This window comes from Rhamphochromis longiceps, linkage group LG22, assembly GCF_057381845.1.
Source record: "Rhamphochromis longiceps isolate RC_006_pf linkage group LG22, R_longiceps_female_GT1.1, whole genome shotgun sequence".
Classification (NCBI taxonomy): Eukaryota; Metazoa; Chordata; class Actinopteri; order Cichliformes; family Cichlidae; genus Rhamphochromis; species Rhamphochromis longiceps.
The window spans coordinates 7,480,700-7,506,249 of record NC_140577.1 but is presented as its reverse complement, the minus strand read 5'-3'; the positions used below and the strand labels follow the sequence as shown (position 1 = coordinate 7,506,249).

Here is a 25,550-nt window from a genome sequence, read left to right as displayed (position 1 = left end):
AAACATATAAAGTATCTGTTAGTGAACCAAATGTAGTCTGTCAACATGCTCTTAATTTGTATTTTCAGTTTAAAGACTCGGATGATGACAGCGAACTACCAGGTCCAAGTCATGACAGTGACCACTCTGTTGATCTTGGAAGGTCATCCAGGGACAGTTCGCCACATTCTGAGTCAGATTCTCAAGAAATGACGAAAAACTTCAGGAGAGTGTCATCAATTCAGGAGGATGACACTTCGAGTTCTGATGATCATGACTCGGACAAAGACAAGACGTACAAAGAAGACAGATACAAAGGAGACAGATCCAGTAAGGCTGGACTAAAAGGCGGAGGAACATCTTTCACAAAGAAAAATTACTGTTATGTTTGCGGGAAAGGTTATCACAAAATTGCTCGGCATCTTTCAAGGCACATCGATGAAGACCCTGAAATCGCTGAAATCTTTGCTTTACCCAAAAACTCAGCAGAACGTAAAAGTCTGCTGGCCAAATTACGAAAAAGAGGAAACTACAAACATAATCAAGAGGTTCTGAGGAGTAACACAGGACCGCTAAAAGTGGGAAGACGATCATCCCGCTATGTAATGACTGCTGAAAATTTTGTGCACTGCATTTATTGTAAAGTAATGCTTCATAGCAAAGACCTATATAGGCATGTAGCAAAGTGTGCTAAGCAAACAATAAATGCTGCAACACATGGCGAGACGAGCATCTTGGGGGATGTCACCGAGTCGGAGTTCTCTGAAAAGTTTCCGTCTGAAGTTTGGGAGATACTTTCACCGATGAAACAAGATGAAATTGTATTTTTAATTCAACATGACTACCTTTTCATGAAGATGGCCCAGAGTCTTATTGAGAACAGTGGAAATGATCCGACAAACCAAGAGCGCGTCAGACAGAAGTTGAGAAAAATAGGAAGGCTCTTAATAGAGCTCCATGATAAGGGAATAGTGAGTTTTGAAGCAGCACTTAAACCCAGAAGCTTCTACAAAGTTGTTGCTGCTGTCAGAAACCTCTCTGGTTTTGATGAAAAAAAGCAGAAGTACAGCAAACCGAGCCTTGCCTTGTTTTTTGTAAAGTCTCTGAAAAAACTGGGAGAATTTGTTGTCGCACAGAGCGACAGCAGTAAGCGGGCCGTGAGAGATGCTAACACATTCATGATGCTGTGTGCGAAGGAGTGGAAGGAAACTGGCCCTCACAAAGATGCACCTTCATCAAGTGAACACAAAGTACACAGCCCCTCTACGATACCGTTCACGCGTGACATACAGACGTTCTACACGCACCTGGAAAAGACTTCTGCTTCTGCCATTGAGTGCATGAAGAAGTATGAAACCCCTCAGATGTATAATGCACTTTGCAGAGTCATACTTGCACAGGTGTCAGTCTTAAACAAATGCGCACCCGAGGTTTCAAAAATTACCCTTAAGTCATTCCAGGAGCGGGACGAGACTACCCAGGTGTTGTCCAAGCACTTTATCAGGATTAATATTGCAGGCAAGACTGGGCAGAACGTTGCTGTTTTGTTGACGTCTCAGCTCGTCAGCGCATTAACGTTGCTTATGAGCAAGAGACCAGCGTGCGGAGTACACGAAGACAATCCTTTCTTGTTTGCAAAGCCAGACGGTTCATCCACAAGCCTCTACCACGGAGGCCACTGTGTTCGGGTCTACACAAGAATGTGCTCTGCAAAGAACCCAGAGCACCTCACGTCCGTGCATTTTCACAAGCACATTGCAAGAATTTTTCAGATTCTTAACTTGGAGAATGACGAGCTACCTCACCTTGCTAAACTGCTGGGTCATGACATCCGGATGGACAGGGATTATTATCGGCTGCCCGAAGCGGCTGTTGAACTCGCAAAAATTGCTAAACTGCTTCTGGCAATGGAAAAAGGCTCTCTTGAAAGATTCAAAGGAACCTCTCTGGATGAGATTGAGATTGAAGGTTTGTGTCCAGTATTATGCAGACATAAACACACATTAGCCTGCCAGTGGTCATTAGATTGTCTTTTAAGGAGTTGTGAATAAATGCAGTCTGTTTTGATCATTCAAGATGAATTGGAGCCAGATATGGAGCAGGGCAGCTCTGTGGTGGACCGTGAAGAGTCAGATTTTCTACCTCAGCAGAGCGGTATGTTGCAAAGATGAGCCTTTCTGCACCTATTAACCTGGAGTGATTATTCTTTTGGACTCCTCAAATGTCTGTACTATTCTTGTGAACACAATGAATCTCAAAATCTCCAACTTCAACACTCTAAGGACTCAAAAATAAGCTGAAGATTTTGGATGGGAGGGTCAAAGAATTCATTCGCTAAACATGATCAGGTTTCACACAAATGTTCATGAGGACAAAATGAAGGGATGCCACATTCCAGTAACCTTTTTAATACCACTTTAAATTTTGTCCAGATGTGTTTATTAATGCAACTAGAAAATCAAAATATTGTTTTTCTAAACTGTTTCCTGTTCTCTCGGGGCCTGCAGGCCTAAGTTGCCCCTACAAGGCTATAATCAGAGGATATTTGTATTTTTAAGCTACAACTTTTAAGTTTTCCACTATATTGGGTTAGCTGTCATGAACAGTACTTACACAGAGAAAACAACCTTAAAAGGTTATTGAAGTTATGAAGGATTTTTAAAAAGAACTAGACAGTGTTGTCTACTTACATTCAATAATGACTGACTACAATATTCATCACTCTCAGGGAGCTCATTAAAATCCTTTAAGATCTACCCAAACAAAATTTTAAAACATGACCAAAGGTGAGGACGTACTCACCCTCTGTATCCAGGGCGTGCACATAGTTTGCTTCGTTCCACAACATGAATGGTGAATAAACTAAAAAAGGCGAGAGAAACTGCAGCATGCTGTTATTTGTTTGAAACAGATGATAACACATCTTCATCTTTACATCAAAAATAGTTTATGTGAAAATTGTGTTAATGATTTTTGTATTTCAATAATATTTTTGGACTCTTCAGATGATGTGGATCAGCAAGGCGGACAGCTAACTCCTGGGCAGGATGCCATGCAGCACATAAAGGCTTGCAAGGACAAATCCTTCCTGAAGGAAATGTTTATTAATTCCACTAAAGGTTGGTCATGAATCCCTTATAACCGCCCTGTTATGGTTGTTTTTGTAAACTGGCTGTTAGTCTCAGCCCCTGTTGATTGTTGATATGAGACACTGAAAGGTAATCTTATAATAGATCATGTAAACGGTGAATACATCAGGAAACTTTATTGCTACACTTTTCTTTTCGTAAATACTATTTGATTACTATTGGTCTAGTTGTTGCCATGGATTGGTCTTATGACTACAAATTAGTAACTGAATCAAACTTTTTTTTTTTTTTTTTTTGCATATTTGTAGGGAGAGGTGTGTTCACCAGTAAAGCCATTGAGCCATCCAACTTTGTTGTTGAGTATCGGGGGAACGTCTCAACCTGTGGAGAAACCCGTCCAGAGAAATGTGTAGACACCCTCAACAATTTCTTGTTTCAGTTTTCCTGGAACGGAACAAGCTGGTGGTGAGTTTTCAGCAATATAAGGAGGGTTCTTGTTTTAAAATGTCTAAAAGCTCATGTTTAATAGAAAGCCCTCGTGTATCCTGAGAAAGGTTGATATCAAGTCAGATCCAGGTTTTTAAAAAAAATCTTCATTATGTGCATGAAACATGCTTTTCTTTAACATTACTTTACTCAACCTACTTATAAAGATAGCTTGAACGTGCAGACACTGACTGTCCGTCACCACCATCAGTCCGAGTCACTGTGATAAAATGCATAATTTTAACAGTGGTTGAAGGTTCATTGTGAGCATTTGCCCTGCAGCATTGATGCTTCTGCAGAGGATGGGACTCTCGGACGACTCGTGAATGATGATCACGTAAGCCCCAACTGCAAAATGAAGAAAATTGCTCATGAGGGGAAACCACATCTGTGCCTGTTTGCTCTGAAGAAAATATCTCCAGGCGAGGAGATAACTTACAACTATGGGCAGTCCTCTTACGCTTGGCGATTAGCAGTAGGTTTATTTGGTTTGGTATGATGTTGGATGGACTTCTTTGTTCTTTGTCTCTGTGTGTAAATTTCTAACCTCTGTTCATAACAGTATATGAGAATATTAGGGGTGCAACGATACACAAAATTCACGGTTCGGTTCGGTTCGATACTTTGGTGTCACGGTTCGATATTTTTTCGATACAAAAAAATGTTCATGCCTTTTTAATTTGTCATTTATTAAAATTATAAATATATATTTTAACTCAAAAGTACAGTTTTTAAATTTAACCCTAACCCTTGTGCGTGTTTTTTATTTTGACAGCGAATGCACACCTGCGGACCACTTATGTGCAGCCCTGGTTATTTAGCTCATCATATTGCAGCCAAAGAAATTCTTTTGTCCATGAAACCATAAAGCTGCACTTTCTTTTTGCCTTATAGTCTGATATGTCATAACTTCTCCTGCTGCTTTTACACACGCACTCACATAAGCTCAGCGATTCTCTGCGCGATCAACCTCTCACATATTTAAGCTTGCTGCGGGAGATTTCACTTGTCATGTTTGCATAGTAAGCTAACAATTAATAAGACGATGTCAGAGGAATTGGTGCACAAATTATCATCACTCACAGATCAGTGCTGTCGCTCTCTATACACAGTTCGCACGATTGCAAATTGAAAGCAAAAAAAACAAGCGCAAATTCAAACGCGATTTCAATATGTCACATATTGACAGTGGCTCACCGATGCCAATGACATAATTACCCAGCTACATTTCTGAAAGAATGCAAAAGCATTGACATATATTTTTCCTTCCTACGGGCAGGGCAGAGATAGATTTTGGTAGCCCGACTGAAAAAAAATCGCTAGCCCCGGGACGTCGGGCTAGCGATATTGCGAGCCCTGTATCTGATTGAGGAATCACTCATCTTTGGAAAAGAGAGTTTATTACAGAGAAATGTCTCTTTCCAAAATAAAAGCTATACTATCCGCTTCTTCTGGGCTATATTCTCAGCAGCATATTAAACATATATAAGGAGAATCATGTGCTAACAGCTGTCTAAATGACTCGGCTAAAGTTGGTAGCATGCTTGCTTGTTTTTTTCTGCTTCCACTTGTCTTTGCACTAGGATGATGTCGGCGTAAATGTGCAGTCATATTCGTTGTGTTCCCACTAGTGCTGTCAGCGTTAATCTCGTTGAAATGACCTTAACGCCACAACACGGCAAATCTCCGTTAACGAGCTACCACCGATCGCCCCGTGCATGGGGCTAGACGGCCAACACGTTAACGAGCTAACTGCGCTAACACACTAAAACCAAAATAATTCCAAACGCCAGATCTGAATGAGGTTCAATTTGCCTGTTGCAAGCAGAGCTTAACTTCTGTCTCGCTAGCTTGCCCTGCGCTCTTCCTTCTGACTATGCTGTCTGTGTTGAGCGCTCAGTGGATCTGCGCTCGACAGTGCAGCCTAGGCGGAGTAGTCGAACGCAGATTCACTGAGCGCTCAACACAGACAGCATCGTCAGAAGGAAAGTTGATAAAATAAATTACAAATGTTGTATTGTTCGATACATATGCGTACCGAACCGAAAGCACTGTATCGAACGGTTCAATATCGATACGAATATCGTTGCACCCCTAGAGAATATATACAGGAAGTTTTCTTTTTGACTTTGCTGTCTTCTTTTTATTTACAGGATCAAAACAAAGAACCACAAACCTCAGAAATGGAGACTGCAGCGTCTTCGACAGTGGATGAAAGAGTAGGTGTTGAACAAGATTTGTTTTATATTAAACACCAGCACTGTAAATGTGACTGCAGACTCGGGATTCATCACTTTATGATGTCTGGTATTTACAAAAGGGTTAAAAGGGTTTAACTTCCCTAAGAGTCCATCGGTAATCTAGCAGCACAGTCTCTTCTGCAGACCTTCTGCTTATAACGACATCTGTGAATGAAAAAAGGCACTAAATACACAGTAGCAGTCATAATGCTGTTAATTCTGAGTCAAAATGCATTGTTTGCAATAAATGCATCCAGTGTTGTGGGTGGTGAAGACAGGGAGTGATTTGATGCCTCTCTTTAATAACTATGATTCAAGTGTAAAGTTCTGTTGAGGTTATTAAAAGCGTTTAAAATCCATCCAAACAGAATTTTAAGCCTAAATATGTCGGCCAAAAACGAAGGAGAACTCGCTCTGAACTAAACTAAGACAGAGAGAACATGGTAGTCTGGACTATCAGCATGAGTATTAAGTGGCTTGTTTATTGTAAAGAAAATCAGAGTGCAGTTAGATTTGTGTGTTGGGTGCATAAATTTGCCTTTTTCTTAATTAATTCTAGGTGGAAAACTCAGATGAGGAATTCAGTTCTGCAGAATGCTTCTCTGATGAAGATTATGTCATTGACAATGAACCAAGCAATGATGACAGTTTTACCGAAAACGATGACCAGGATCAGGAATTTGAAGAAAATGCAGATGACTCGAAGGCCGGTTCTTCCAAAGCGCCGAACGATATGTCGGACTCCGATGAGTCTGACTCTGATGGAAAGTCTAAAGAAACTTCCTTCACTAAGAGAAATTACTGTTACGTTTGTGGGAAACCTCAAACTAAAATTTCTCGTCACCTTTTCACGCATAGAAAGGAAGAACCTGAAATTGCTGAAGTGTACGCAATGCGCAGGAACAGCAAGGAACGCAAAAAGCGTCTGGAGATGTTGCGAAACAAAGGAAACTTCAAACACAACCAAGGAGTCTTGAAGGCTCGCAGAGGAAAACTGAAAGTGGAAAGAAAATCGGAGATGTCCACATTTAAAACACTCGCCACTTGTGTATATTGTAAACGCATGTATGATCGTAAAGTGGTGTGGCATCATATGCAAAAGTGTCCCTCGATGGCATCCAATAAACCTCCAGAAGGCGTTCAAAGTCAAATCTTAACTTTGGTTGCCGCCACTGGACTAACGGACCCTGAACAGATCTCAACAGGTGTGAAGAAGATGTTGAAAAAAATGAAGAAAGACGATATTTCCTCTGTAGTTTGCGAAGATTCTTACATATTACAATTGGCACAATGTTGCTACCACATGAGAGAGAAGAAACAGAATCAGGGATACGTCACTCAGAAGCTGAGGCAAATGGCACGGATCCTGATAACGTTAAGAAAGAAGTCGATAAACAGCTTCGAAGACGCAGTCAAGCCCCAAAACTTCAACGCCGTTGTAGAAGCTGTCCAGGAGATTGCGGGCATCAAAGAGGGGTCGAAGTCGTTTGACAAACCATCTCTCGTTTGGAAGCTTGGAAATTCGCTGAAGAAGATCGCTGACATTAAATACGCCAGGGCTTTGAAGGATGGTGATGAAGAGGTGTTAGAGGAAGCTGAGGCATTTATTAAGCTGTGTACGAAAGAATGGCCCTCCCATGCAAAATCACAACCAAAAACACCCTGCCAGCCAACCTTACAGTTTACACAAGATGTGATGCTGCTCTACAAGTGCCTGAACAGGACAACAGCTTCTGCAGTCCAGAGCCTGATGATGTATGCAGTAACACCGGTCTACAACGCGCTTCTCAAAGTGGTACTTGCATTCGTGTCCTTCTTAAACAAAAATATTCAGGATGTTTCAAGGGTGACACTCCAGTCATTCAAGGAAAGGGCTTCCGCAGAGCTTCAGGAAGATGCTGCTGGTTCACAGACCCAGTTGGAGCAAATTCTGTCCAAGCACAAAGTCACGATTGGTGTTAGTAACTCAAATGGAAAAATATTTGCTCTTACTTTGAGCCCTGAAGTGCTTTCTGCGCTAAGGGTGCTTGTGGACAAGAGGGACACATGTGGAGTAGGTAAGGACAATCCCTTCTTATTTGGGAATCCTGGTGGCAAAGGGTCAGACTTTCACAAGGGACACGCGTGTATCAGGATGTTCGTTAATCGCTGTGGTGCAAAGAACCAGGAAGCTCTCAGGTCTCAGTGTTTTCGTAAGTACATAGTAAGAATTTTCCAGATTCTCAGCCTTAAAAATGACGAGCTCACTCAGCTAGCTAAGCTGTTGGGCTGTGACATTCAGACAGACTGGGAGTATTATCAGACGCCCGAGGCAGCTGCCGATGTCGCAAAAATATCAGAGCTTCTGTCGGCACTGGAGAATGGATCTCTCGAACGATTCGAAGGAAAGACTCTGGAGGAAATTGAGATTCCAGGTATGTGACTCAAATCTCTGTTCACCCAAATCCTCCCTCAACGCATTTGCAAAACTCCATTAAGAATGTTTAGAAACCCCGATTGTTTCCATGCATGTTTATTTTTTTCTTGCTGCGTTACCGCCACTTGTTGGAATAATGTTGAACCACTGTCGAGTTCCTTTTTTCCTCTTTCCTTTAAAGATGAATTGCAGCCAGTCATGGAGCCTGTCACCCCCAGAAACAGCGATGCTGAGGAAGATGATGAAGGTTCAGAAGTTTCCTTTGATGTGTGATATAATAGTCGTGCCTGCAGTTATTTTTGAGTGGTATTCGTGTTTATTATGGCAGATGATTCACCTTGTATAGTCCTCAACTGATGTATGGTGGGACAATATTAGCTATTTGCTTATTTCCGAAGGATGTTTCTTTATTAAAAAGTGAGCTGAAATGTTTAAAAATTAAAAAGTACGAAAAGTGCAGATATTCTTCTTACAGATCTGTCTTTGTCTTTTCCACAGGTAAAAAAAGCAAAAGAAAACAAAGCCAAAGAAAGAAAAAGAAGAAGGAGATTGAAAAAGAGCAGCCGGAGCCAAATGAACATGAAGCCGTGAACACAGAGAAAGAAGACAAGGCAGAGGACGTGCCGGTGAAGAGTGACATCAGCAAACCTGTGGAGAAGAAATCTTTTAGCACAGCTCTTGAGCCAAGTATTTATTTCAGTGACGATGATGAGGACATGAATGTGAATTTTGACATCGACATAGACACTGATGACGACGATGATAGAAATGAGGAGATTGCTGCAGACGGTCGCTCAAACAGTTCAGGTACAAAGCCCAGGGTAACAGATGAAGATGCAACAACAGAAGTCAAGAAGAGCAACAAGGATGGTGACGGAGAGCAGAAAAATACGTCTCCAGATGAGCACAGTGCTGATGAAGAGCTCGCAGAGGCAATGGATATCGACACAGAGAACCATGTGGAGGAGGACTATGATGAAGATGATGATTGGATGGATGTGGACAGTAACGCTTCTGCTCCCACTTTAAATGAAGGTAAACTAAATCTGGTGAAAAATGGGTTCATGTTCTGTTAACTGGGAACTGTGGAGAGGTTTGACTCACTAAAGTGGAAATGTGTTTTACTAGTCACAGAAAAGAAGACCAACCTATCGGTGCCCATGGCTCTGATGAAAGAAGTGAAGATAGTAATCCCAAAACTAGACATCGTGAGTCCAGTTTGTTGTTATGTTTTACAACCTGCTGAAAATGACACTTTTAAAAAGTTGAATAAATGTGAGGTCTGTAAGCATCGCTGCATTCTTTACAAACTACTCTTTAAATGTAGGAGAAGGTGCAGCATCCCATCCACATTTCCCAGTTGTCATCTTTGAGTAACAAGCAGCCGGTGGAAGATAAACCCGTCCATGATGACAAGAAACAGAGTGCAAGACCTACTCCACTTACAGAGGTCACAAACAAGCCCAGCTCTGAAAAGGTAGGAAAACTTTCTTCTCTTCCAACGAAGTAGAATTTGTCTGTAAAATATATATTTTCGGTGAAATCATCTGAGCTGAATGTATGAAATATCAGGCCTGTAGAAAGGTGTTTTCCATAATCTATCTATCAATTACAAGGATTAAAACGCTATTGTTGTAGTTTATTTATGTTAAAGTATAAAGTGCCTTGAAGCAAATGTTGTTGTGATTTCGTGCTATATAAATAAAATTGAATTGAACTGAATTGAAAATGATCAAATCCATAAATGTTCTGGATGCCTTTTAAAGTTTTTAAGAGACTAAATGTCCATTAGTTTTATTTTCATAACACATAAAATCTTCTTAAGTCCGACAAACATGCCAGCTGTTTTTCTTTCACTGCACACTCAGATTGATTTCTTTTGTCAGTAAAACTTTGATACCATTAAAGGGATCACTTGGATTATGAGAACAGCTCTATCAGAGGCAGATCTCCCTCGTGCTGTCAGAACAGCTCAGACCCATCAGGGCGTGGTCACAGGATCTCTGTGTTCAGGTGTCTGACTCTGGGAAATTGCTAGCATGGTCTGTGGATTAAAGGTGGTTCTCGCTAGTGAGTTGGAGACCAGCTGAACACCTCCTCATGCTATTGCTGAACTGTCTTTGGGGGCTGTGTCAGAGATCGTCTTTAGCGCACCACGGCAATGGCAATCTGTGTTTTACACGTTTGGGTTTTAGTGTTGTAGCTCATCAGTGCATAAAATGCTGTAAAAATGTGTTTAATCAACTCTGTGATTTACACTTTTACATTTCAGGCAGTGCACATGAACTGCTCCCGCTGCAAAAAGAGCATGATGAAGGGACACACTGCTTACCAGAAGAAGGGCTTCTCAGACGTCTTCTGCTCCAAAAACTGTCTGTTTGAGATGTTTTCTTACAACAAACCAGCCACCAAGACCTGTCACCAATGTCATAAGTGAGTGTTGTTGAAACTGTGCTCTGTTCTTGATGACTAACAGGCACGGACTGTTTTAATTTATTTCTATTAAAGACTTTCATCCACTTGAGGGCAGCATAACCAAAGAGTATATACAACAATATGACATTATAATGACATTAAGTTATAAACTGCATGACGTCACTGTTAGTTAAGCAGCCACCAGATGATTGCTCAGTTTAGACCCGTGTTTCAGAGCAGCTCCTGATGGAATCATCTGCTGAATGAATCGCTTTGTCCAGCAGGTGACGATTATTTAATTAATTTCTCCTGTTTGTCGCTGAGCAGGTAGGATGGTTATAGGATATATAAGTGTCTGTGTTAAGTGTTTGTCCTCCCCTTCGATCAGAGCGATATCGCAGCCTCTGGACCTCATCATGGCTGCTGTGGACACTAAAGGAACTATGAAGGACTTCTGCAGCCCGGCTTGCTTGAGCTCTTTCAAGTCTGCATCCACCCAAACACAAAAGTCAGTCTGCAACATATGCAAAAAAGTCTGCAGTGTAAGCACTTTTTTTTTTCTTTTGATACCTGGGTGTTCAGAGTTTTTATTTTTCCCTTTATTATGGTTAAAAAAAATCGTATTTGTTGCCTTTAATTGCATGTACATGCACATCACAGTGTCTCCTTTAAGAGCTGTATGTCTTTATTATCCCGTTCAATGGCATTTTATTAATATTAATAACTAAACAAAAAAGTTTTTTATAATCCATGATCTTATGTCCACGGCTCCTTTCTCACTGACTTCAGACCAAATGTGAGCTGACCCTGAACGAGGCAGTCATCAGGTTTTGCAGCCACGCATGCTTCGATGATTTCTGCAAGAACAACATGGGCATCTGTGAGAACTGCAGCTCTGTGTGCTGCAGCAAACCGCTCACGCTGAAGCTGGAGGATGATAACAAAACATTCTGCAGCGGTGGTTGTCTGAAGCGGTTCAAAGAGGTGCGGATACATCAGAGAGGGAAAATGCAAAGTTGTGGGACCAAAATGTTGTAATAATCTACACAAAAACCCAAAGATCTCTTTTTAAAAAAACATTTATTCTGCAGAACTCCAGGATGCTCCTACGCTGCACCACTTGCCTCTTTTCTCGACCTGTCTTTGACATGGTTAACTTTAAAAACGATGAGAACGTGGTGCAGCTCTTCTGCGGCCGCTTTTGTGTGAAATCTTACAAGCTGCGACTGACAGATGAGATGGATCAAGGTAATCCACAGTGAATCTGTCAAACGTCCATTTTTCACATCTTTTTACTGGATCTTCAGGTCAAAATCAGAGACGTTATAAAAGACGTATAGCACTCACTTCTTAAAACGAAACAATTTAAACTGTTTTTATCACATACAAGTTATTCTCTCACCAGACATTTAATCAGGTACATCTTGCTAGCACTGTGTTGACCCCTTTAGCTTTCAAAACAGCCATAATCCTTCATGGTATAGTTTCATAAATTTTGGTTCATGTCGGCATGATAGCATCACACAGTTGCTGCAGATTTGTCAGCTGCATGTCAGCAAATATCCTGTTCCACCACCTCCCAAAGGTGCTCGATTGGGTTCTGGTGAGTTCTATTTGAGTGCAGTGAACTCATCGTCATGTTCAAGAACCAGTTTGACATGATCTGAAAATTCTGACATCAGAGGATGGCTGCTTCCAGGCCCTGTGGCAGAGGTTTTGGGCACATTGTAACCACTGAATTTACCAAAACCAAAGTATTCTAGAGTCAAATCTGAGGCCATCTCTCTGACAGCCAAAGCTTGGCTGAAATCGGGTCACAAAGGGATGGAATTGGTCAGCAACAGTACTCGGGTAGGCTTTGGCATTTAACCGGTGCTCAACTGTGCCAAGAAATGATCTTGCACACTGTTAGACCCCCACCAATCTGAACTGTTGATACAAGGCAGAATCGATCAATGCTTTCATATTGTTCTTGCCAGATTCTGTCCATACCATCCCAGTATCAGCAGTAATCAGACAAGGCCACATTCTTCCAATCTTCTACTGTCTAATTTTAATGAGCTCAGTTTTCTTAGCTGAAAGGTGTGGTTGGAACAGCCAGAGAAAGGCTTAGAGTTTCCCCCTCAAAACCCCAGAGATGGTTTAGTGTGAAATGATAATATAATTGAAATTAATGAATTATGTTTGTGTAGCATTTATCTGCATACTTGTGGAGGAATAGGGTGTGAGGAAAATCTTGGGTTGTCATAGATTTCATAAAAAATAGGACCACAGTGCTCTGATGCCACGTCTAAAAGGTAAAATAAAATCATACTGAGCCATGAGAAGCCACAGAATCCAGCAGCGAGGCAGTGTAACTACTGCAAAAACAGTTCAGACTGAATCAGCCTTTCAAGTGGCACTCCTATCTCTTTTTCTTCCTTTTCACTCTTTTGAGGTTTCCTCATATTCAGAAGTGATAGTGTTGTGGTCAAATTTTCACTGTCACTATTTCAAAACCAAAAGCGACTGAATGATAACTTTTTCACAGGATTTACAAATAATCAAAAACTCTTATTTTGTAATAACCATGATGTTGTTATATGAAGATAGTAATAAGACTATTGATGTGTTTGTTAACAAACATGTCTCTATAAAGAGAAATCTAGTAACAGAAAAACATAGAATTCAAATACTGTTGGTAGACGTCTGTGATGTTGTGACTTGTTGTACTTTTACTTGCTAAATCCAAGCAATCACCTTAACTGTAGGTAAAAGGCTCATCTTACAAATCTCTGCATCCTGTCTTTGCTTTTATTCTGAAAGTTCTTAACAGAAGTATCGATTTCTTTTCCCTTTATTATAATTCTCTTCATTCGTCTTGACATCTTCTATTTAAAAAGTGTCCATATGCCTCCAACATGTGAGATAAATCCAGTAAGTGTTTCTTAAGTGTGTCCCAACAAGCCTTACGTTGACTTTGTGTGGAGGAGGAAAGTTTGGATCATATTTAATAATTTCATCTGTGTGACTCCTAAAGGTTATTGATCAAGTCATGAACAGCAGCTGTATTTTCAGTAATCACATGTCTGATTTCTCCCTTCAGTGAAGAGAAAAAACGATAACCAATCAAAAGAGACAAACACTGTGAGTATGCTTTGTTTCTTTTTCCGCTTCAGTCACAGAAAACAGAGCTTACATTCAAGTCTGGGGAAGATTTCTAATCCCTATATACTAACAGAGGCTCTTCCCACAGGAGGATGCTGTCGAACCAAACGACACAGTGTTGCTCATCGCCGACGAGTGCACGCTCTGTTTCCACTGCAAAAAGAATTTGTTGGAAGGAGAGACACTTTACAAGCCGAAAGACACAGAGGAGTTTTTTTGCTCCATGGCCTGCTTACATGAAAAGCGTTGCGAGATCAAAATACCCATCAAAAAGTGCCACAACTGCTTTCAGTAAGTCTGTATTTTAATTCTCCATTTAAATGAGCAGCGGGGTTAAATGCACAAAAACAAACATTCTACAGATTCAACAGGTTTGTGAATGTGCTAACTTGACATGCTGATCTACAAAAAATTTAATCTCAGTGACTCAGAAATCTCTTTGATCTCTTTCATCTTATTTCTTCAGGGTGATTGCGCGACCTCAAAACATCATCCTGGCTCCGGTGGATGATTCGGGAACTATGAAGGAGTTGTGCAGCGATACATGTCTCTCCTCCGTCACATCCAAAATGAAAAAGGCTGCTACTAAGCCTCCACCAAAAGAGGGACCTAGTTCACAGTGCAGGATGTGTGCCAGATGTTGTTATGTAAGGAAAAGAAATAAAGTAAATTACTCTGAACTCTGTTTTATATGCATTAGGGATTGTAGCGCATTTGTCATGAACTGTTTAAGGATTCTTAGACAACGCTGGAGGCGAGTGTTTGTGACAATTTAAAAAAAAAGCTGCAGAATATTTCCATCCTTTTACTTTAAAACTTGTTGTTATTATTATCACGTTCATAATATATTTTTGTAATAACTACTCTTAACACATTCCGTTTCCAACCTTAGTGCAAACTCACGGTGACCCTGAACGGCGTGGTCCACAGACTTTGCAGTGACTCCTGCTTCATGAGCTACCGCAAAGTCAACAACCTGCGCTTGTCTCTCTGCGACATGTGTGACGCCGTCTGCTACAACAAATGTCTCGTGGTCAAGCTGGAGGACGGCAGTAAAGCCCTCTGCAGTGATGAATGTCTGGTCAAGTTTAAAGAGGTGCAGAAATAAAAACAAAACAAAAAAACCCCCAAACACATTATCTCCATATTTGACAAAAAGACTTGAATGTGCCTAAAACAACACATTTGCCTAAAACAAAGGGCAAAGGAAGGACTCCTTTTTAACAGGAAGAGATTGCTGGCAGGTGGCTAGTTGAGAGGAAAGAGAACGAGGAGCATGTTTTATTATTCTTAGTTATTAGAACTGTTAATTACTAATCATAATCAAGCAACTATGTCCGTGGTAAAGTAGCTATGTGCAGGTAACATGAGGCCATCTTTTATATATTCCCATAATGTATTTGTGCTTAATGTAACTCCATCATATAATCCAGACATCCTGTTACTGTGTCAGTATGAGGAAAGCGCACAGAAATTATTAAATGTTCTTTAAATGTTATTTCAGGACCGGATGTTTGAAAACTAAGGACTTGAGAAATAAAAAGAAATCAGGGCACATTTAACCCATAGAGCATCCGATAATTTAAACGAACTAATAACAGGTCATCACCAGGCTTTGTGTTTCACGTGTTAAGCAAAACATTTGCAGCTTAAATGCAAACAGCAAAGTGTTATAACTTCTGTTTAAGACACTCAGTTCAGTTTTAAAAACCATTATGAGTCTCACCTTCATAAATGTGGAGTAGGCATAATACTTTACAACATATGTCTAAGGTAATGGTGTTCTTCATCTCACATTTTTCATTCGTTATCTTTGCAGAAAGTTGGCACTCGTCAGCTCTGCCCCATGTGCCAGACGTCCCATCAGCTGTCAGACATGATTGAAAATAAAAATGATGAAGGCAGGCTGGAGTTCTTCTGCAGCAACAGGTGTATGATGGTGTACGAGGCCCAGACCTTCACTGTGACGGGTATCTCCAGTCATATTTCAAACTGCAGAGAAAGTGTGCTCTATTGTGCTGTGCTCGCTGAACTTTGCAGTTGGACAGCAGTTTTTAAGCTTTTAGGTGTCAAAAGCAGAAATATTGTTCATGCTTTTGTCCTTATAGACAAGAAAAGCTCTTCATCTGAAGTTTGTGAGGTTAAAGACGCGAAGCCATCTGTAATACATCTCAACTGCGTAAGTTTTATGTAAAAAATGTCTTCTTTAGTAGCCACACCCAGTTTGGATTCAGTGACAGAATAAATGTTATTAACAACTGAATGATAACAGCAATTCATGATTACAATAAATTCTGTTTATTAAATCTCTTTCCAGTACATTACCACTTACGTTAGAGTCCTTACAGTGCTCCACATGTCGGCCTTTGCTATTAACCTTACACAGTTAATCCAAATCTCTCTTGCCTCTTCATCAAGATCAAAACAGAGCCCATCGATGAGGGGTACAGCCAGAGTCTCACAGCCTCAGTTTCTCATCAGGACATCAAGAAGGAGCCAAATGTAGTAAAGGTAAGATACTCAATCATTATCAATCATTTTCCCCTTTACATTATACAGTAACTTCTTTATTATTTCAGTTAGATATTACTGGACACAATGATGTCATTTATTGTAACTAGAAAAACATAGACAGCACATTAAATCATCTAAATATCCAAGGGATCATTTAAACAGCACTCCACCCGCGCATCGTCTCCTGTTCTGGTTTTTACAGGAGGACTTAAAGATTGGGTCGGTTTTCTCCTTGACCGATGAATCCAAACCTGCAGAGCCCTCGCTCACCAACACGGATGTCCCTGCATCGTGCTCCGCCTGCAAACAGGTCCTCATGGATGGAGAGACAGTTTACCAGAGGAAAAACCACACTGGCACATTCTGCTCCACTTCCTGCCTCCTGAAATGTTACCAAAAGATACCAGTTTGGAGGACGTGCCACTTCTGTCTTCAGTGAGTCTAACAGTCCCAGTCTTTGGTTGCTGGACTGCTCTTGTGAGAGTGATAACTTAAGATTGTCATTTGTACTTAGAAACATATAATTGTTTGTATGTTGTTAAATGTCTCATCCTTATTTAGGTCTGCTAAGGTTCTGGGTGCATTCTCTGTTCACTCCCTTCTGCTGTTAGGTGTACCTTATACACATGTTAAGTTAGGGGTGGCTGTAGCTCAGGTGGCAGAGCAGGTCAGCCACTAATCAGAAGGTCGGTGGTTCGATCCCAGGCTGCCTCCTGCATGCCAAATATCCTTGGGCAAGATACTAACTCCATGTTTGCCTACTGGTGGTGGTGCCTGCTGGCGCTGTGTGTGAATGACTGAATGTAGTGTAAAGCGCTTTGGGGTCCTTAGGGACTAAGTAAAGCGCTATACAAATGCAGGCCATTTTACCAAGTTCATGGGAAGGTCGCATCTTGTTTTGTGATATATGGTATGGTGGAACACACGCACTCTATATCTGTTCAGTTACAACAGTTGTTTGTCTTAGTTGGGCTGGTTGGAGGCGCCTCGTGCCAGTCATCTTGGCAGTTGCATTCCTTTGCAGATAACATAGTAAAACATTGCTAGGCCTGGCTGAGCAGGTTTCACAGGGCCATATTTTCACACACACACACACACACACACACACAATAAAAGGGGCGCTACGGGAAGTCCGGCCGAGGTTGACAGGGTTCAAGTGGAAGGAACAGCGCTTGACCGTAGTCGGCTTCCCTCGCGAGTGATCAGACGAAGAGCTCCGTCTTGTGTCTTGTTTTGGTGCTGCTTTGGTTGTCTTATTGTTCCAGCAGGGTTTGTGCTTAGATAAACCCAACAGCTCTAATTATTCTTCTTTTTAGGCTCATTCACAGAATAACTGATGTCCTTTAACTTATTTCAACTTCATCTAAACTTCACTCTATTGAATTTTTTTAATCTTACCGTTCCTCGTTTTCTCAGAGTGATAAGAGAGCCTCAGGACATCCTCGAGGCCCCGCTGGATAACGAGGGGACAAAGAAGGATTTCTGCAGCCAGACTTGCCTGTCCTCCTTCAACTACAAGAAACAAGTGTCCACCAAAATACCCGTGGCTTCTGTCTCATCACACTCACAATGCAGCATGTGCAGCAGATATTGCATTGTAAGAGACCAGGGAACAGTTTCTCTAATCTAATTACACGACACTGCCTGCTATAATAGTTTCATCAGTCGATGATTAAGTTGCAGTTTATTTGTTAGCTGGATTCGTGTGTTCTAAATGAGCCTGACCTCTGTTTATCTTCTTGTAGAGCAAACACGAGATCACGAAAGAGGACACCATCCACAAGATCTGCAGTGAGCCGTGTTTTCTGCGGTTCTGCGGCATGAACAACATCACAGTCTGTGCGAACTGCCGCGCACACCGTAAAACACCGCTCACGCTCAAGATGGAGGAGGGCGGCAACAAACTTTGCAGTGAAGAGTGCCTGGCCCAATTCAAGCAGGTCTGAAGGATAAAGTTTGCTTTTCCTACTGTTGTGAATGTATTGTGGCAAATATTAAACACATCGGATATGTTAAATAATGAGCCAAAAACCCAGGATTCAGATTGCTTTTGTCACTTAGTGTTAGACAGCTGGGTCTGTATGACATTAAGAAAAGAGGGCATTGCTACACTCATCTGAGGCAGCTTTGGCTGCAAGTTTGCAAGTGTAAGCAGGTTGCAACAAAACTGGATCAAAGGAGGTTCATTTTTCATTTAAGATTTTAGGCAATTTCTAAAAGCAAAATGTTACTTTTTCCTAATCTTCAAAAAATGACACGAGCTGAATTTGAGTCTTTGCTTTTTGTTGTTGCACAGAAAATCCAAACCCCGCAGCCGTGCACAATGTGCCGTAACACTTCTCCGATATCAGACATGGTTGAAAACAAAAGCAGTGAAAATGTTGTGGAGCTCTTCTGCACCAAAAGCTGCGTGTCTGCATTCAAGATCCAGGCTGTCAATTCATCAGGTACGGGACGGATGCTTTGTTCAGCTTCTGTTTGTCTTATTTAGTTCTGTTTGTAACTCAGAAGCTTCAAACTTTCATTGTGTGTTAACTATTTTTTATTTATAAAAGTAAAACCTGGAGATAAAGCATTTTTTAAACTGTATGAAAAGACTTCAAATTCAAAGGTGCAAACATAAATCTGCTCAGTTTCATGCTTTCCTCGATTAAACCTCCCCTTCTCCTCAGCTGCCTCATTGAATTGTGACCACTGTGGTAAGACTGCAGTGCCAACCTGTCACCTTGCCATGTCAGATGCCTCCATCAGAAACTTCTGCACTCTTAAGTGTGGCATGGATTTCAGGGTAATGTATTTAATATATGCTAATAAAACAAAGCCCTCGATTCCCACCCAAAAACATTTAAAAGCACCCAAAGGTGAAATACTTTCTTTACAGCAAGCTTGACTTTAAGATTTTGTTTGTCACATTTCTATCAGAAGTTTTGAACAATGGCTCGCCCATTTCTTTCTTTTGTCTGATTTACAGGAGAGCCAGAATCCAGCAGGAGTCCCCGATCAAAGTCAAAGGGATTTCCTCCATCCACCACCGAAGCTGCTATGCGCCCAGTGTCAAAGCATCGTATTAACTACACCCAAAGTCATCCAGAGAAAGGTACCATTCTCCCGTCCTTTCTTTAAATGTGGAGAACCACAAACAGTGAGGGCTGTGTGGGTTGAAAATTTTGTTGTTTTTTTTCCTCTCTTGATTGTATGCATTGTTAGTTCAACACTGTTTTACACCAGCTGTTAAACTGTCTCTCTGTCACCTGTAAGCTGTTAGAAACATTCATGTTTATGTGGACAGATTTTTATCAAAATATAACCATGTTTGTGTGCAGGAAAAAATATACTTTGCATGTAGTGTGGCCTGTTTTCAAGAATTTAAGAGGGTCAACAGCATCACGGCTACCTGTGAATACTGTAAGAATGAAAGAATCATCAAAGACGTCAAGAGAGTCGGCGGCAAAGACTGCTGCTTCTGCAGCGATGGTAGGGAGAACATGTCAGTGTAGTTTGTTTATGGTCCATTTCACATGATTGGGAAGTTTACTGGAGCCTCATCTTTCTCTTCTCGCAGCCTGCAAGACACTTTTTTGTCAAGAGCTAAAAGGGAAGTGGGGTAAACACTGTCGCTCGTGCAGTTACTGCCAGTCGATATCCAAGAGTCTGGTGACGACACCGGGTGAAGACACGGACATCGAGTTCTGCTCTGAAGCCTGCTGCTCAAAATACAAAATGCTCCTCATCCATGTAAGTGAAGGGTGATGCTCACACTCTGCACAGTCTGTCTGCTGCAGATGAAGGTTCTTTTTCCTTTTACCCTTGAATATAATTTGTAAAAAGACAATTTAATCACCAATTCTTCTCCTAACTGATTTTTTTCTCAGGTGGCAAAATGTGACACCTGCAGTAACAAAGGGAAACTAAAGCAGAGTCTGCCACTGCTGGGAGAGGTCAAATACTTCTGTGGCATGAAGTGTCTCCTGCACTTCTGCAGTAACAAGGTTCAGATGCTCGACGGAGGTATGCACATTTGCTGTTTCATTTGCTCCTGATGGAGCTTCCTGGTTAAGTGAAGGCTATAATTTGTTCTCGAGTCCTGGGTCAGTTACAGGCTTTATAAATCTGTGCTGCAGTTTAATCAGTTACTGGCACCACTGACTGGCTCTCCTCTCTTTCCAGAAGTCTCTTTATCTCCAGTACCTGCAGCACCAGCAGAGTCCTCTCCTGTCATTGGGAATGTTTTATCTTTGGCTAATGCTCTGACCAGGCAGCACAGCGGCCCAGCAGCCTCTCCACAGCTTGGTACACGCACACACACAGGCACATTATTTATTAACACATGGTGATATTTCACCCAGGAAATAAACTGAGTAGTAATTGTGGGAAATTGTGATGCTGTGTGTGTTTTGTTTTAGCTGCTCTGACTATAGTTGTTGCCATGTTTTTTCTGGTTATCATTTCTCCACAGGCTCCATCACTGACATTCAAACAAAGGTCATTGGACATGTAAGTCTGCAAAGATGTTTTAATCAATGTGCCTCTATATAAACTTCTGTTTTGATACATTAGAAGTGGCTAAATTTCAGAATGACCTAATAATATGATCTGTGTTACAAATGAAGTTGTCTTTGTCGTCATTTTGATTTGATCGTAGTTGAAGGTGTTTTTGTGACCTGTCTGTTCTTCAGGCCAGCGTTCAGACTGTCCCAAAGGAGCTCAAGAACAAGTCGATCATCTGTACTCCGCTGGTTCATAACAAAGGGGTCTCCTGTACAGAAGAGGCTCTTAACATAGAGACACAAAAAGGTGAAGCACATAAAATGTCTGTTGTGAAACATGAACAGGTACCATCTTTTCAGAATTAACAGTTTTGGTGTTTACTCAATTTTTTCTTTTCTGTTGTTAGAAGACCGTTGTGATCCTAAAGTCGTAGTCCTGCCTGTCCCAGTGCCGGTTTACGTTCCTGTGCCTATGAACATGTACAGCCAGTACACCCCACAGCCGGTGGGCCTGCCCTTACTGGTAAGTAAAACACATCTTTGATCTTAAACAAATATGAGACCATTACTGTAAGATAAATGCTCTCATTCTTTAAAAGTACTTAAATGTTGCTTTGTCATTTCTAGGTTACATATTTTTTAAAAATCCTTGAAGTTTTTTTCTGTTTGAGGGAAAAAACATTTCTGAGTTGTGGTTCATTTAAAAAACGATGATAATTTATTGAAAGCTGTTTGTCCTGCTGCTTTTAACTTTAAGTACATTTGTCATTTGCCGCATTTCAACCTTTTAAACTCAGTAGAAACCCGAGTCTTAAGTCTGTGTTTCCCACAGCTGCCTGTGCCCCTGGTCCTCCCTGTGAACACAGATGGCTCTGAGGCAACGGTGAAATCCACAAAGGAGAGTTTGCATCCTGAAAACTTACAGGGCGAGCTCAACATCAGGCCTGAGACGGAGATAGAGCAGAGCGAGGAAGGGCAGAAGCATGGAAAAATGATAAAAGAGGAAGAAAGACCCAAGCCTTCATCCCTGGAGGGTAAGAATTGTTTTTAATTACATGAAATAATTACAGAGTTATATTTTTACAGGGACAGGACGACCTGTAGTACTCGGGTAAGAAAAGTTAGTTTCCATCATTTATGGACACATGAACCAAACTGAGCCAAACAACTGTTTGTGTCATTGTTATGATCTCATCAGTCATTTATGACTTAATGTTTCGGTTTACTCGGGATGGACGTGACAGTCACAGCGGTGTCAAAGATCCTGTGTCACCATAGAGGGCTGATTAGTGATGTTTCCTGTAAACAAACACACCTTAGTATTACCTGTTAATAATGTTAATACACAGGTTACTATTAGCTTCAACAACACTTACATACAGTGTGTTTTTCGGGTTAGTAATAATAACAGCTGGCTCTACTCCATTTAGCTGCAGTTGTTGAACTTGCTGGTTTTACTGCTTTGAGATGTCAGAATGTGCTTTGTAAAAGATCTTGGATTATAGGTGCTGTGTTCCTGTAATAAGTGCACATATTTTTTTTCTCTAATAATAAAAAATATCAAGGATAAAAGAACTGTTTCTCTCTCTTGTTTTTTTCATTATTTTCAGACCACACCAGGAGCTGCAGCAGTGACTTGCGTACAGATTTTAAGCCCACTTTTGACAACCAGGAGGATTTCTTTGATACCAGCGCCGGGCCGGTCACTCAGCCGCGTGGCCACAAAACCTCCCCTCCAGTTTCAGATGAGGACATGCCCAGCAGTCCTCTTCCTGACCCCCCACCTCTTTCTCCTCCTTCAGCTCTGGAAACTCCTCAGAGATCACCCGTCGCTCCTCCTGCTCCAATTTTAGTACCACAAACTTTGGACAAAGACAAGAACAAGGTAAGAAACCAGCTGAGCTGGTTAGAAGCTGCGTGATGTTTCCTTTCTGTGGTTTTGACTCTTCTGTGTGTCTCAGGATTGTAACCTGGAGCAGCTTTCAAAGAAAGATGAGCAAGACGCTCCTAAAACAGACTTTACTCAACCAGTGTGTTCAAAGCAAAACACACTCAAGAGTCAATGTGGAGTTGATGCCTGGAAGAGATGGATCAAGTGGAGAGAGTCGCAAACCAACCCGGAGCCCGTTTCTTGTATGTTTTGTAACATTTTTTACTTGTCTGTAAGCTTTAGATTTTTTCCCTCTTTGAAGTGAGTTTAAAAAAATTCAGGTGGAAAAATCCCAGCAAACACTACTATAGTCATAAACATGCTGTTTTCTGCTTTGTTCGTGCATATGTGCAGGTAGAGGATGGAGCTTTTTCTAACTTTTAAGAACTTCATGCTGCTGTTTGAAAATTTCCCCATTTTTCCAGTGAAGAAGTAACTACACCCTCTACATTGTAGAATCTAGCAGGAATAAATTTCTCTTAAGGTCCTGTCACAGCATTTCAGTTCAGTTCAGGTCTGGACTTTGTGACTTTATTCATTCTGAGCCATCCTGCTGTGCTTGGGATCATTGTCCTGTTCCATGATTCAGTTTGGGCCTCACGTTTGACTCCAAAGCCAAATACTTTGGTACACAGAGGAGTTCATGGTCGACTCAGTGACTGCACGATGCCCAGGTCCTGTAGCTGGAAAACAAGGTCAAGTTTGACCTTCGTATAGAGACCATAAAATCCATAGTCCTGTGAGAAACCTTTGTTTTTCCATTCTGAGACAATTCATAAAAAAAGAGCAGATGAATACAATTTGAGTGTAACTTTATTTTTTTTGTATTTTGTCTCATGAAGGCAATGATGTCAAAGCTAATCCACTAAAACCTTTTCATGACTCTTTCATCTGTTAGCTCATGCACTGACGCTGAAGGCGGACCTCCTTCGTTGCTCTGTGGCTGAACTGAGCGACTGCCTGCTTTGCTTCATCAGGGAGGTGAAACAGTCCGATGGAGAGCCGTACTCCCCCGGCAGGCTGTTCTACCTCTGCCTCAGCATTCAGCTGGTAAGACTAGAAATTACAATATATACATTTATAATTATTAACAAATGGGCTGCCTGATCCTGCTGGTTCTTTCTAACTTGGCTCTCTGGCTCCTTCTCTGGGTGGCTCTTGCTTCCGAGATTGATGGGGGTCCAGGAGTGTGGGGCTTGGGTGGGTTCCTTTTGGGGCTGCTGGTGGTCTTGTGCTTTTGGCCATGGTGCCTGGGTTGTGCTGGCCAGCGCCCTTCTTGGACTTTTGGGTCTGTTTGCTGTCCCTCAGCTTCTGTGGCGTTCTGGGCCCTTCTCTCACTTACTACGTCTGCTGGCTGGCTTAAACTATATCTTCATGCTGGCTTTAGACACTAGTGTGCATGTTTTTCACACAGCACGCTGGTGTTCTCGGCTGGGGATTCTGGGCTTCATGACGTTTGTGTTCTGGTGATTTGGGCGGAGTCGATGGAGGTGGACTTGTTTTTACAGCACAAGCTTCCACATTGATGATAAGATTTAGAGGTTGGGTGAGTGTCATGGGGCTTTCATGCTGCTCCGTGGGCACAGTGATCCAACACTCAGCGATTGTTTACTTTTTCTGTTAATTTCTCACCCACCTGTTTGTCATAACCATATCCTGTGTTTAGTGTTTAATGAGCCATATTGGTTTTTGTCTTTCTCTGTAGTTTTTGGTTCAGAACGGTCGGCTGGAGAACATATTCAGTGATCTCATCTACGACAGGTTTTCCACTGAGTTGACCAAGATCCTTAAACCTTCAGTCACAGGTGGAGGTAAATTATCTTCAGCACCACGTTTTTTCCTGTCTTTGATATTTTGATCAGGTCCATCAGCTGCCTGCTGTTTTTGGCAGGTTGTGTCCTGTCCTGTGTGGAGGAGCAGTTTCTGTGGGACTGTAAACAGCTGGGGGCGTACTCCCCCACTGTCCTGCTCAACACGCTGCTCTTCTTCTTCTGCAAGTACTTTGGCTTCACCACAGTCGAGCAGCACCGCCGGCTGTCCTTTGCAAACATCACACTCTGCACCAAAACCAGCAAGAGCAACACCAAGACCACCTTCCTACGCTTCCACCCACCTACTTGTACAAACCAGGAAGAGTCAGGTACCAAACCGCTGAGGGCCCAAATGAAATTCATGTATAGTAAATTGTATGACATGGAAGTTTACATTTTTACTTAAGTCATGTTGTTGTGGTTTTTGTGTGTTCTTCAGACACGTATGACGTCCCAGCTAAGAAGGTTAAGAAAAACGAGTCTGAGGAGGATTTGCTGGAGATGATGGAGAACCAGGAGAACCCCCTTCGTTGTCCAGTCAGACTCTATGAGTTCTACCTCTCCAAGTGGTCGGTGTCTCTAACTCCTTAGGGATTTATGCCTTATCACCCTTTATCTCCATCTATCAGCTGTATTACTACTCCTAGTTTGAAATTTGCGAACCCATTTAATGCATAAGAAACTGAAACAGTTCTGTATCAACGCTAAAATAAGGTATAAAATGTTTAAAATGTATTTACATTTAGAGATGTCTAACTTTAATGACCTCAAATTATTATTATTATCTTTTTTTAAAAACACATTTTCTTCTATTTCATGTAGTCCCGCATCGCTGAGGCAGCGCAGCGATCTTTTCTACCTCCAGCCAGATCGGAGCTGCCTTCCCAGCAGCCCTCTGTGGTTCTCGCCCGCCCCGCTCAATGACAGCAGCGTGGAAGCCACGATCATCCGAATCCTTGCTGTCCGAGGGCTGCAGGGGGGGGAGAGAGAGGGTGCATGTATGGCCCCGTAACCACTGGATGACCCATCATTTACA

General features: G+C 41.6%; 1 protein-coding gene across 5 annotated transcripts in view; it reads left to right on the top strand.

The window, feature by feature from the left end:
* Positions 1–25,550, top strand: part of LOC146643294 (uncharacterized) — a 29,703-nt gene that overhangs the window by 3,384 nt on the left and 769 nt on the right. For 3 of the 5 annotated variants that reach the window (XM_085396999.1, XM_085396997.1, XM_085396996.1), the window contains exons 6-48: positions 69–1,947; positions 2,056–2,133; positions 2,985–3,098; positions 3,377–3,533; positions 3,837–4,029; positions 5,708–5,773; positions 6,354–8,208; positions 8,392–8,457; positions 8,709–9,245; positions 9,339–9,418; positions 9,538–9,687; positions 10,483–10,643; positions 11,014–11,167; positions 11,415–11,609; positions 11,717–11,873; positions 13,711–13,751; positions 13,861–14,063; positions 14,239–14,419; positions 14,665–14,868; positions 15,592–15,742; positions 15,881–15,951; positions 16,191–16,283; positions 16,489–16,721; positions 17,703–17,883; positions 18,032–18,226; positions 18,583–18,733; positions 18,959–19,074; positions 19,258–19,383; positions 19,610–19,760; positions 19,849–20,021; positions 20,159–20,294; positions 20,454–20,576; positions 20,743–20,780; positions 20,963–21,080; positions 21,181–21,296; positions 21,606–21,807; positions 22,384–22,658; positions 22,735–22,906; positions 23,602–23,753; positions 24,409–24,514; positions 24,595–24,843; positions 24,954–25,083; positions 25,337–25,550. The exon at positions 25,337–25,550 is cut by the window's right edge and continues 769 nt beyond it. In XM_085396999.1, the coding sequence (XP_085253125.1) occupies positions 69–1,947; positions 2,056–2,133; positions 2,985–3,098; positions 3,377–3,533; positions 3,837–4,029; positions 5,708–5,773; positions 6,354–8,208; positions 8,392–8,457; positions 8,709–9,245; positions 9,339–9,418; positions 9,538–9,687; positions 10,483–10,643; positions 11,014–11,167; positions 11,415–11,609; positions 11,717–11,873; positions 13,711–13,751; positions 13,861–14,063; positions 14,239–14,419; positions 14,665–14,868; positions 15,592–15,742; positions 15,881–15,951; positions 16,191–16,283; positions 16,489–16,721; positions 17,703–17,883; positions 18,032–18,226; positions 18,583–18,733; positions 18,959–19,074; positions 19,258–19,383; positions 19,610–19,760; positions 19,849–20,021; positions 20,159–20,294; positions 20,454–20,576; positions 20,743–20,780; positions 20,963–21,080; positions 21,181–21,296; positions 21,606–21,807; positions 22,384–22,658; positions 22,735–22,906; positions 23,602–23,753; positions 24,409–24,514; positions 24,595–24,843; positions 24,954–25,083; positions 25,337–25,526 (10,119 nt within the window). In that variant the 3' untranslated portion in view covers positions 25,527–25,550. The remainder of the gene's footprint in view (positions 1–68; positions 1,948–2,055; positions 2,134–2,984; positions 3,099–3,376; positions 3,534–3,836; positions 4,030–5,707; positions 5,774–6,353; positions 8,209–8,391; positions 8,458–8,708; positions 9,246–9,338; positions 9,419–9,537; positions 9,688–10,482; positions 10,644–11,013; positions 11,168–11,414; positions 11,610–11,716; positions 11,874–13,710; positions 13,752–13,860; positions 14,064–14,238; positions 14,420–14,664; positions 14,869–15,591; positions 15,743–15,880; positions 15,952–16,190; positions 16,284–16,488; positions 16,722–17,702; positions 17,884–18,031; positions 18,227–18,582; positions 18,734–18,958; positions 19,075–19,257; positions 19,384–19,609; positions 19,761–19,848; positions 20,022–20,158; positions 20,295–20,453; positions 20,577–20,742; positions 20,781–20,962; positions 21,081–21,180; positions 21,297–21,605; positions 21,808–22,383; positions 22,659–22,734; positions 22,907–23,601; positions 23,754–24,408; positions 24,515–24,594; positions 24,844–24,953; positions 25,084–25,336) is intronic. The other 2 variants (XM_085397000.1, XM_085397001.1) reach the window with 2 other exon arrangements.